General features: G+C 44.6%; 6 protein-coding genes across 6 annotated transcripts; 3 read left to right on the top strand and 3 right to left on the bottom strand.

Moving 5' to 3' along the window:
- Positions 1-93: 93 nt before the first annotated feature.
- On the top strand, positions 94-720 carry PHALS_01603 (uncharacterized protein; the record flags this gene model as incomplete). The annotated part of the gene is made up of 1 exon (XM_024716027.1): positions 94-720. The coding sequence occupies one exon, from the start codon at positions 94-96 to the stop codon at positions 718-720; it is 627 nt and encodes a 208-aa protein (XP_024581666.1).
- Positions 721-1,065: 345 nt separating this feature from the next.
- PHALS_01602 (tubulin polyglutamylase, putative) lies at positions 1,066-3,798 on the bottom strand (the record flags this gene model as incomplete). The annotated part of the gene is made up of 13 exons (XM_024716026.1): positions 1,066-1,225; positions 1,282-1,364; positions 1,444-1,555; positions 1,608-1,726; positions 1,795-2,128; positions 2,192-2,341; positions 2,398-2,465; positions 2,525-2,972; positions 3,065-3,204; positions 3,275-3,354; positions 3,421-3,469; positions 3,537-3,688; positions 3,759-3,798. 13 exons carry the CDS (start codon positions 3,796-3,798, stop codon positions 1,066-1,068), a joined length of 1,935 nt encoding a protein of 644 aa, XP_024581665.1.
- A 186-nt stretch (positions 3,799-3,984) lies between these two features.
- Positions 3,985-4,497, top strand: PHALS_01601 (uncharacterized protein; the record flags this gene model as incomplete). Its single annotated transcript, XM_024716025.1, has 1 exon — positions 3,985-4,497. One exon carries the CDS (start codon positions 3,985-3,987, stop codon positions 4,495-4,497), a length of 513 nt encoding a protein of 170 aa, XP_024581664.1.
- Positions 4,498-4,642: 145 nt separating this feature from the next.
- On the bottom strand, positions 4,643-6,055 carry PHALS_01600 (e3 ubiquitin-protein ligase chfr; the record flags this gene model as incomplete). Its single annotated transcript, XM_024716023.1, has 1 exon — positions 4,643-6,055. The coding sequence occupies one exon, from the start codon at positions 6,053-6,055 to the stop codon at positions 4,643-4,645; it is 1,413 nt and encodes a 470-aa protein (XP_024581663.1).
- A 434-nt stretch (positions 6,056-6,489) lies between these two features.
- PHALS_01599 (cullin protein 1) lies at positions 6,490-8,736 on the top strand (the record flags this gene model as incomplete). The annotated part of the gene is made up of 2 exons (XM_024716022.1): positions 6,490-8,110; positions 8,183-8,736. 2 exons carry the CDS (start codon positions 6,490-6,492, stop codon positions 8,734-8,736), a joined length of 2,175 nt encoding a protein of 724 aa, XP_024581662.1.
- A 118-nt stretch (positions 8,737-8,854) lies between these two features.
- PHALS_01598 (WD40-repeat-containing subunit of the 18S rRNA processing complex) lies at positions 8,855-10,540 on the bottom strand (the record flags this gene model as incomplete). Its single annotated transcript, XM_024716021.1, has 2 exons — positions 8,855-9,618; positions 9,697-10,540. The coding sequence occupies 2 exons, from the start codon at positions 10,538-10,540 to the stop codon at positions 8,855-8,857; spliced, it is 1,608 nt and encodes a 535-aa protein (XP_024581661.1).
- Positions 10,541-11,318: the final 778 nt, after the last annotated feature.

Raw genomic sequence — 11,318 nt, 5'->3', positions numbered from 1 at the left:
GTCCGGGAACAGCAGTATACGCTGCGATTAGCAGCAGGCGGCAGTCTTGGTGAATACGAGCTTCAACTCCGACCGTCAGAGATTAGCGCAGAGATGGCTATTAATGATGGACGCGTGATCGAAAAGCAGCGACGTCCACGGGGATTGTCGGAGGGAAGCAATGTGGATTGGGAGTCGAGACAATCAAATCGTAAGATTTCGACAGATAGTGGTTGCTCCCTTCCCGGCGTAACAGGTTTGACGCTGCTAAGGAACATTGCCACGACGTCATACACGTTTGTAGCGAGTAAGTATCATCAGGGCCAGCCCGTTATTACCAAATTTGGCGCTGGACACATTGTCTCCGTGGATCCACAGCAAGGATCGGCTCGAATTCAGCTTGGATGGGGAGCGGTTGCTTTCGTTAATGCCGATATGATCGATTATTATCCTAAAGCTCTGGAGGGCACCGATGTGCAGACTAAATTTGGTTCCGGAGTCGTCATTGGATTGCGACCAGCTGACGCTATTTATACAGTGCGTCTGCACGACCCTCAACCCGCCGGAAAGTCTGATGTGGTATTTGTTCACGAGTCCGACTTACACCGGAGCCGAAGAATCGCTGTTACGGCTGCAAATATGCGTGATAAAATCAAGTCAATGGCGCATCGGCGATTTGGGGAACGTATTGTTGTGGCCCACCAACAGCATGACGAAGAGCCAAATTCCGCAGGAATCTAAGCCTATTGATATGTTCATCAATCTTTGGATTTTATATGGCGGAAAAGACGAGCAAAGTGTGAAGTTATATGGCCCCGTCCGTATAAGCTGTTTAGTCTGTTCTTGAGTATTGTCACCAACAATGTGACACCACCAACGCACATATGCAGTCGTACAATTCACGAAAGGGAATTTGCTGTATCTGAAGTGATTAAGTGACAACAGTTAAGTAAAATCTGCTTCATTTCATTGCATGAGTCGATTAGCAACGGCAGCACCAATGAAAGAAGGGGTAAAAGACTATAAGCATATCTGGACACTCCTGCACGCAAATTTTAATTTGTCGTAAGGCGACAACTAAATGTTTTATGAAGTAGTGCTCCTTGCAATACTTGCTCTTGATGCGGGCAGCTCTGACCCAAGAAAAGTTGTGTACATACATCCTTCATTTGCTTTCGTAATATTGCCGTCACGGTACACAAGATCAAAGCCTCCCACATGTTCTGGGACTACCCCTTCAGGTTTCCTGCATTACCGATATAACTGTCAAAATGCTTGAATTATCTCCACAATTGTACAAACCTATTCTCAAGGTCGATGATATCAAGCATATCATTCAACATCTTGCACTTGAGTTGATAGTCTGATGACGTATTAGCTGAAAGCTACATGTTCGCACATCCGACTTTCATTAACTCTTCCGCGTTAAGTATCAGTCTAAGCAGGAGGGTAATATTCACGCACGGATGGTGACGCATTTACTTCTAACAACCAAGGCTTGAGATTTTCGTCTATCATGACGTCGTAGCCGTATAGCTCAAAACAGTGCTTGTCGTTTATGATAACCTTTTCAACGCTAAAAAAGCAACAGTTAGCTTGAACGCAGCACTAGATACTTTTGATAGTACCTCAACAAAGATTTGATAATCACGAGTTGAATTTCGTAGAAAAGCTTATCGATTCGCTCAGTACCATGTTTTGACATCATGTACAGCTTTAGATTGCGTAAGTTCCATTTTCCACCATGCTAAACATCAGCCAAATGATCGCATCAACTGTCAAATACTTTGAATATATCTCGAATATTGTACGGACCTGCTTATTGTAATTGACAGAAGTTTTCTGCACAGCAACGTTTGTGAGGTGTATGAAGGAGTTTGCGATATCGCTGTGATTATTCGAATAGCGCGAATTTGTAAAGCGTGCAAAGCCACCTCGAAAAAGGTAAATTTCAAGTGGAGAGAATGATGGCACAAGCGCATATAGTCGCAGATCAAACTTCTTTCCGCCAACAAGATATGGGTCGGAGATGTAACGCTGTACCACGTACGTCTCAACCTGTTGATTCTCGGGTCGCCACCGATAATCGGTGCGCCATTCACTAACTTGATTTAGCTTTGAAAACAAAAAAATACCTTTCCCTTGGGCTCTGTGTTTGAATATCGAATCAAGTAAGGTGCTTATATGGTTCGCACTTCACAATGTCACTTACTTTCCAATAGGTTTCATGATCCAAACGCCCTGATTGCGTTTGAACTCTTCCACAAAAATAGCGTACTCACCTGGTAAAATGTAAGTGGCAGGAAAGAAATCGTACGAGCCGAAAGCTGAGTCGAACGCGCTTGATGTTACATCTTCTGATCTACAAACACAACTGTTAGATTAAGTGAACTCATCTATCAGGATGTACACACATACTTTGCTTTCTTTTCCGCTTGTCGTTTTGCACGCTTTAGATTTTTTATTAGCAAATCTTTCCTACACAGCTGTAGACAAAGCGTGAAAATGCCTTTCGACAAGCTATCAATCGTCGGAATTGACATACCTCTCGTCCATTCCGATAATGATTCACCCGCTGGCTGCTGTCAAGATGCACAGTATCCAAGAGTTCGTAAATATAATCCCGATCAGCCCAGTAAAAGTTCCAGTCATTTTCAGTTGTTTCCTTCCATCCGCGACGGAGTAGCGTGTCGTAAATGGTATTACGAAAAGTTGTCTTAAAACGCACTACACTATTGCTACTACTGTTCGTTCCGCGAGCGTTATTGACAGACACTCTAGTTTTTCCTTTTGTGTTGCTTGGTCCACCAGTTGGACCTGTTAACCCAACTGTGCTAGTATTTGCAGATCTAGAGCCCAAATTTGATCCTTGCCGAGTTTGAATGGAATTGCTTTGATCACCTCTGCGATTGTGTCGCGTGACTCGCATCATTGGAGTTCTATCTGCTGTTTTCTCTACTCCTGGCATTGAGAGCAACAAAAGCGGTTTATTACTGGTAAAGCGCCGTGCATTGTTATTATTATCTTTTCTTTGCCATGTATTCAAGTATCGCCAATTATGATTATTCAGACTGATTATGTGTACTTAACGCCTCCCATGAAAGTGCGCGGATCTGGTGCAGATCCATTAAACTGTGCATTTGAGAAGTCAAAACCTGGATTCTCCTCCTGAAAGCGCTCCAACATCATCTGTTGCTTCGTAGCTTCCTGCTGCATTGCATCCATCTGTACGTAATACATCCATCACAATGGCTTAGCACATTTTTCTATAAGCGAGGAATTTGCAATATCAAACCTCTCCGTGTCCTACAAAGACACTCGGCCAAATAAATCCTTTCTTCATTTTCTGCAGGTTAATATTTAGCTCTCCAGATTCTGTTGTGTCGAATACGATATGACTATATTCGGTGAAATTGTATCAGCAGAATCGAATAAGCTCACCAAGCATCCAGTAGCTCTCAGCAACAACTACAGAGCTCGTGAGGTCGTGCTAAATTATATGACACGGGTAAGAACCATGATGATGGTCTCCCTAATCACAAATAGACTGTGCACACATTAAGAAATTTGTCCTTGACGCCACGCAATCCAAGCATCACATGGTTGGTGGTGATGTCGCATTGAATCTGTTGCGCTGTGATGCTTGGCGGGGGCTTGATATAAATGTTTACTTCCTCCATCGACTGCTCCCATTCATAAATGACGCGGTCTGCAATTCAAAAGGCCAACATGGAATTGAGTCGAACGAATTCACTTGATACCGACGTATTATTGCGCACCATCGTGCTTGAAAACACGGCGCTGACTTTTGGTCGCCATAAGCTTCAAAAGGTGAATAAAAAGAAAAACTAAACAAATTTCTTCGCCTATTCAGTAGCGCATACAAAATGAATATTTGTTATTGACCATATGTATTACATTGTGACGTTTAAGTGCACCTTGTAGGCTACAAGGTGTCGAGGTTACGGGCCCAACCTCTCAATTGGGCACAATTTAATTAGTTTAATGTTAGTAAATGTACGAAATTCCAGACAGATTGGTTGCCGCTTCTCCACGATTGTAACATCTTCCTTTCCCCTCACCATCAACGCCGACAGAAGAACTCAGGGACGAGTCATTGTGAATAGAATTCGAGGAAGTCAGCATGTAAACCCAGGTGGCACGTGCAAAACGACATTGCCACTTCACGATCACATCAACAATCTTAAGGCGCACGTGACGGAGCGCTCGCTCACAATGAGCAGCTGGAGGCGGTTTGCAGCAGCGATTGCGCGCGCCGACGGTCTTAAACGGGACATCACAGATGAGCGAGAGCTGCGTCGTTCGCTTGAAGAGGCAGTTCACATCAACCTTGTTGTCACTAGAGATGATATTTGCATGACACTCGGCCGAAACTCAAGCAGCGCGATAGCGACTAGACGCAGAGACTATTGGTCACGAAAAGCCATTCTCGATCTCGTTGCTGAATACCGCTATAAAGGTCACCGGTGGATCGATCAAGTGTGCTACAAGATGTAGCACAATAAAATATTATAGCTTCCTGCCAGTTTACCGTTTGAGTTATCGAGTTATCGCTGAAATTTATATTTGACAGAATTTCTTGCCAAGTCTACAGATGATATACTTTTTAATCTACTTGCGAGCTGACTATTGCCATCGTACGTTAGCCAAAAAATAGAAAGATCTTCAAACGCTGGCTGCATTCGTCACGCACCAAACGAAGGTCACCAGAGTCTAACAAAAGATTTTGCGCAGCAACGAGCAATTCAGTCAAGTTGGCTCTATCTACTGCAGAATCTGTGAGCCCAATTTTCAAGCATGTTGCTACACGGGCCTCGCCGAACTGTTCAGCGATACATGCAGAGAACGCCAGCTTTTCTTCCACTGACCAGACGGTAAACACGCTAGAGTACAATCCGTGGTGCGAGATAATATTGCTGCCAAGCTGAAGACCGTTTACACCACGAGTGGCTCCTTCAGACTCGTCCTCAATCGCGTCTTTGTCATGTGAATATCGATATGGCTCAATCAATCGTCGTTGCATGAGCGCTCGTCGTCGAATTAGCGATTTATATGCCTCTTTCTGGCCAACTAACCCTTCAACCAGCTCGTCCAGAGCGCGATTACGAATTGGAAGTGTCTTAACAATGTCACGACACTCTGGACAAGAAAGCGAATTGCGAAACCAGCTACTAATGCAAAGACCACAAAATGTATGGGAACAGGGAAGTGTTGCACTGCTATTGAAATAATCCAAGCAAACCGGACACATCATAAGCCGTTCTTGCTCATCCTGTTCACTTTCTCGAGCTCTCCTTACGATGAAGTTCGATTTTTTTAAGGTTGTTTTGTCCTCAAAAACAATTCCGCGACGTGAGCGCTTTCTTTGTTGACAAGGAAATGGATTCTGTTGTCTATTCACTGCCACATTTTCACTCTCAGCTGCTGGACTGCTGCGATTCCTTTTTTGTGAAAAATGTGGTGGTGGTGTCATCATTGTTGTTTCACTATTCGGCGTGTTTCCAACGGATCGACAACCTATTCTTGTAAGCGCCGGACTATCTGTGATTGTCACTGCCGATCGTCCAGAACCACTAACAGTGATTGATGCATTCGTCATGATATTTTGACATGGTGAGCGACGTGGAGACGCTTCTTGAGCTATGATCCGGCGATGCAGTGGTGGAGGTGATAAGGCAACTGACAACGCCATCGCCTTGATCATAATACGTGTGTGTGCTTCATCAGTATATTGTACATGGATACGCACGCACTGCCGCATAGCCGAGGCCAGCACCACCTCATCACCGCTTCGAAGCTCGTGATTGCCTCCTTTTGAAAGCTCCAGGCCATTTACTGCCGTGCCATTTAATGTCTTGAGGTCATAAATTAACCAGCGCCGCCTAGCCTGACCTTGTTGCGTTAAGGTCTCGGTCACAGGAACAATGCTTGCATGCCGCTTGCTAACGGTGCGAGTCTCCTCGGATGTGGCTATACTGACTTCACATCCACGACTACGACCCACACAAAAAGACGTGGAGAATTCCCAAGAACCGATCGCAATGTCATGCACCATGTTGATGTGAAAAACGAGTACGATAAGAGGTTTGCTTGAGGTTGAATGCCAAAAAGATTTCCGACGGCGAATAAATAAAACTTTCTGTCGTAGCGCAAAAATTTATCGCAGCGAGAGTCAAAAATTGAAATGCAGTTCAGATCGTGCAGGCTCAGAATGGAATGATGAGATGGTGGCGTCGTATACTAAGGCAAGACAGGCGCCGTCGCCTTAACCGAGTCGTCGCGTTTTCCGTACAGATAATATGAGCCAATGGAAAGTGATTTGGATATCTAGATTCGAGAATATAATACTTGAGATTTCGTACCTCAAAAAATATTTTTTTCAAAAGAGTAGAAGGGAGCATTGTCCTAGATTTCTTACTACATCACTCTCTGACGTTCTCATTCCATTTGCTCCGCTTAATAACAGCTCAAGCGACATAACTGGTCATAATGAGCGGGAAGAGCATAATCTCACTTGAAGAAGGCTGGGATCAGGAGATAAAACCTAAGGCTATTGACGTGCTGCTGGATATCTTGGACAAGGGTTTTGATCAGGTGAAAGTCTCACCTTTCCCTCCTAATGCTTTTATGCCAATCTACACAACGTGTTACAACATGTGCACGCAGCGCTCGCCATTCAACTTTTCTGAGCAGCTTTATGACCGCCACGGCCAGACTTTTGATACGTATTTGGAGCATAAGGTGCTGCCCAGTCTAGAGCAGGCACACGACGAATTTTTTCTACAGGAGCTTGTTAAGCGTTGGACAAATCACAAGCTCATGATGAAGTGGATGTCTCGCTTCTTTATGTACCTGGATCGCTACTATGTCAAGCATCACTCGCTTCCGACGCTTGATGACGCTGGTCTACAAAGTTTTGATCGTGTGGTATTTCAAAAGGTAAAAGTGCGCGTTAAGGACGCCATAATTGAACTTATTGAGAAGGAGCGGAACGGTGAAATTATTGATACAACACTGATGAAAAACTGCGTCGAGGTTTTTGAGGTAATGGGTATGAAGTCTCTGGACGTCTACCAGTGTTGTCTAGAGGTGGACCTTGTAACATCCAGCGCAATTTATTACGAGCGCAAATCGAAGGGATGGCTCAGTGAAGACTCAACTCCCGTGTATCTTCTTAAAGTTGAGGAGGCTTTACAAAGCGAACGAAGCCGTGTCCACACGTATCTGCACAAATCTACTGAGCCCAAGCTTGTAAAAAAATTAGAATGCGTGTTGCTGGAGGCTGCCCAAAAACAGCTTATTGACCGAGAAAATTCTGGTGTCATTGCATTGTTGAAAAATGATAAATTGGAAGACCTGGCCCGTATGTACCGTTTGTTTGCTCGTCTGAAAAATGGATTGGAGCCAATAGCAGACCTTGTCCAACAACACATAACCGCTGTAGGAAATGACATTGTTGCCAAGCGTGCGAATGCTGTTGCATCGGGCAATGTGCGTGACCCCAGTTCAGATCCTACATTTATCAAGGAAATTCTTGCTATTCACGATAAGTTTCGCAGCATTGTAACTGATCAATTCTCGGGCAACTCGCTGTTTCAAAAGGCATTAAAAGAGGCTTTTGTTGAGTTTGTAAACAAGGATGTAGGTCCAGATAGCTCTGCAAAGCTCATGAGTACATTTTGTGATCGAATTCTAAAGACTGGTGGTGAAAAACTTAGTGACGAGCAAGTGGAAGACTATCTAGAAAAAGTAGTATTTGTGTTTTCGTACCTTACGGATAAGGATTTATTTGCAGAGATATATCGAAATCAACTAGCCAAGCGTTTGCTGAATCAACGGTCTGCTTCTGCAGATGCCGAGGTGCTTATGATAGGCAAGTTAAAGCTGCGATGTGGGGCGCAGTTTACCGGTAAGATGGAAGGCATGATGAACGACCTTGCCATTGGAAGTGACCACCACCAGGGTTTTGAAGGTTTTCTTGAGAAGCAACGTGAGACCGAATCGAATGAGGCTGCCTTGAATATTGAATTTAGCGTTCAGGTACTGACAACGGGTTATTGGCCGTCGTATCGTATTCTCGAAGTAACAATGCCGCCGCTTATGGTTCGATGTATGAATTTGTTCAAAGTATACTACGACTCAAAGACTAGTCACCGTCGATTGCAATGGGTGCACTCTCTAGGTAGCGCGACCATCCGTGCCAACTTTCCTAAGAAAAAATGGTACGATTTACAGGTAACGACGCTACAGGCTGTGGCGCTGCTGCTATTTAATGATATCGATGGAGCTCTCTCATTTGAAACGATCCGCGAATCGCTCAATCTAAGTGTCGACGTTGTAAAGCGAATCATGCACTCACTGTCATGCGGCAAGTATAAATTACTTAACAAGACACCTGCTGGCAAGACAATCTCAACTACTGATGAATTTGCGGTAAACAAGGCTTTCGCGTCGCCAATGCGTAAGCTGCGTATTCCCATGGCCTCTCTTGAAGAAAGTCATAGCCAAAAGAACGTCGAAGAGGACCGAAGTATCGCTATAGAAGCTGCAATTGTGCGTATTATGAAAGCACGCAAAACGTTGCAACACCAGCAACTTATTTCGGAAGTTCTCAGCCAACTTGCCTTTTTTAAGCCAAATTTAAAGGTTATCAAGCGTCGTATTGAGGCTCTAATCGACCGCGAATACCTCGAGCGCAACCCTGATCAAGCAAACACGTATCGTTACCTTGCTTAAGTTTATCTTTACCGAAGCCTCGCTTTCTGTAGGTCAGTGGAGTGGGCTCAAAAGGTGTCTTGGTTATATAAGTTGTAGGTTTTTGGTGTCAGCTGCTTTTCTTACAAGAAAACAAATTCTATTTCTTAAAGAATCGGTTCAGCGCCGTGGGCGCTTTCTCAGCCTTCTTGTTCCACTCGCGCTGCTGTTCCTGTCGGTCTTTACGTTTCTGCTTGTTAATTAGCTGCTCGCGAAGTTGTTGCCTCTGTGCGTCGATGACATTTTGTTGCTTCTTGCGTAATCGCCGCGATGGGCGGTTTTTACCACGCATTTTATTCTTTAGTTTTTTCGCAGGATCATCCCCGTTCGCAAGCTGCATCTGCTGAATCTTCTGTTCTTGTTCTTCAGCTGGATCCACGTCCACACGACCGATGGTGTTTGGGTCTAGTGTGATCATTTCTGGACGAATTTTTTCAAGCAACGAGCGCACCTCGGACTCGTCACGTTGCTTATGATTCTCGAACGGATTTGCCTCGTAAGTATCAAAGTTTGGTTCACCAGAACCAGGAATTATTATCGAGTTGAAGCCCGCAGCGTGACCCACACCCAGCACATCTTCAAATGGACGGAACGCGACTGAGCTTATCATTGAGCCAGGGATTTGGTATGTCATGTACGGTCTGATAGGCGAGCCGGACGAAAAAGTGTTTTTGAGCACATGAACGTTTGGACCAAAGCCCACAGCCACAAGGCCACGCTGACTCACGTTCAAAGTGTTGGCTGCCGCGCTAAGATAGTAGCTATTTAATTCCTGATATTTACGCATGTCAAAGACCTTGACTTTTCTGTCAGCCCCCGCGGTAATTAAATACTTTCCGCTGCAATCAATGCCCATCGAGCGAACTACAAAAAGTCATAAATACACACAAGCACAATATAAGCCACGCGTACAATTAACAGCAGAGAGCGTTTGGAACATACTCGGTCCTTGATGACACTGCATCTTGACGACAGCATCCGGCATATTTGGTGTCCAAAGAGTTACAATTCCACTTGCGTGACCAAGATTAATAACGGCATTAAACGGATTTAGTGCCATCGTATCACACAGCCCCTGTTTCGTGCGGTGTGTTGACACTTGCTTTCCTACCGTCACATCGTGGTAAGTCAACAGTCCATTGCCACTTACACATGACAGCAAGAAATGATACGGCAAAAATTCCATCCTGCGAGGTTCTGGAATCGTTCGAATGCAATGTGCTTCGGCACCCGTGTTGTCATAAATATACACGTGTTTCTTCTGCGCAGTAGCGAAGAGAGAGTCATTGTGCAAAAAGCTGATGTCACGAACAAGGTCGTTGGCATGAAATTCACACGTGAGTTTCATACGTAGCGCATCTATTTGCGCCAAATGTCCTTTTTGACTACCAAGTAACATGTTGCGACCATTGCGCGTGTACTTGACGCGATATGAGCCGTAATCCGGTAAGTCTAGACAAAAAATCTTGCGTGCGGTATTAATATCGACATTATCTGCGAGCTGTTGTTGCGTGATTTTGTACGTTTTTTCAAGACCTTCAGCCTCCAATAAACCAGCTTGGTCAGGAAGCAGGATTTCGGACTTGGCGGCGGACTCAGCCGCCAGCTTTTGCTTTTCATAAGCACGCAGCAACGAACCCTTGAGCTTCTTGTCGCGAATTCCGCGGATGGAAACGCCTCGGCTGCGAGTATACTTTGCTACGTTTTTGATGTATGCCCTCTTGGACTCATGCTTTGAGTTGTCTGCGCGCTTAGGCGCTTTGCGTACCATGCGCTCAACCGTCATGGATGAATGGCTACAGCAAAAATTGGGTTTTCGAAATTGAAGTTTTGGGTGAATTAATTATGCTAACTGCGATAATACATTTATTTATGTTTGACACTTAGCAATGACACACCTACCGTTGACTTCAATGCTGTGATATAATCAATTCTCTAAGTCCACACCTTGATCTTGACAGCTTAGTGTGGACTCTTCAAAGGTTGCAGACTTAGCGCATTACTTTCCTCGACTATCGTCTCTGCGATTCGAATTGTTTATAGAGAGGAGATGCAGCGGGGCTGCCGTAGCTCTTTTGCTTAGAGGAAGCTAAGCTAAGGTCGATGACCTTCGTTCTATACTTAGAACATAGTACGAGTGTACCAGATCGAAATTCGCTTACTCCAAGAGTAACCACAGCCTTTACCCAAGACGAATAAACTCTTCATTCAAAATGTAAACGTATTTCTTGGTATTGTTTTCGGCAAAGCCGCCTATATCTAATATGTAGGGTTTCTAAAACCCGATTAAAATGCATAACTACTGGCAGTCCAGCCACGCACTGACTTCTTGTTAAGGTGTAGCCACACCATTGTGTGATTATACCGTCTTATGTAACCCACCCCTTATATGATCACATCATCGTGTGTGACCCCAAATCTTCATACCAGGGTACCTGTAAATCCATAACACTCCCCCCTTCAATCAATATTGTGAGCACCCACAACTCGCGTTAAAATGTCGCCTCGTACGCGGCTCGAATGTCTAAGACACCTCTATATCGCCAGGATCTTCTACACGTATT

The sequence above is a fragment of the Plasmopara halstedii genome (assembly GCF_900000015.1).
Source record: "Plasmopara halstedii genome assembly, contig: Scaffold_1583, whole genome shotgun sequence".
Classification (NCBI taxonomy): Eukaryota; Oomycota; class Peronosporomycetes; order Peronosporales; family Peronosporaceae; genus Plasmopara; species Plasmopara halstedii.
This window is presented reverse-complemented; position numbering and strand designations above follow the sequence as displayed.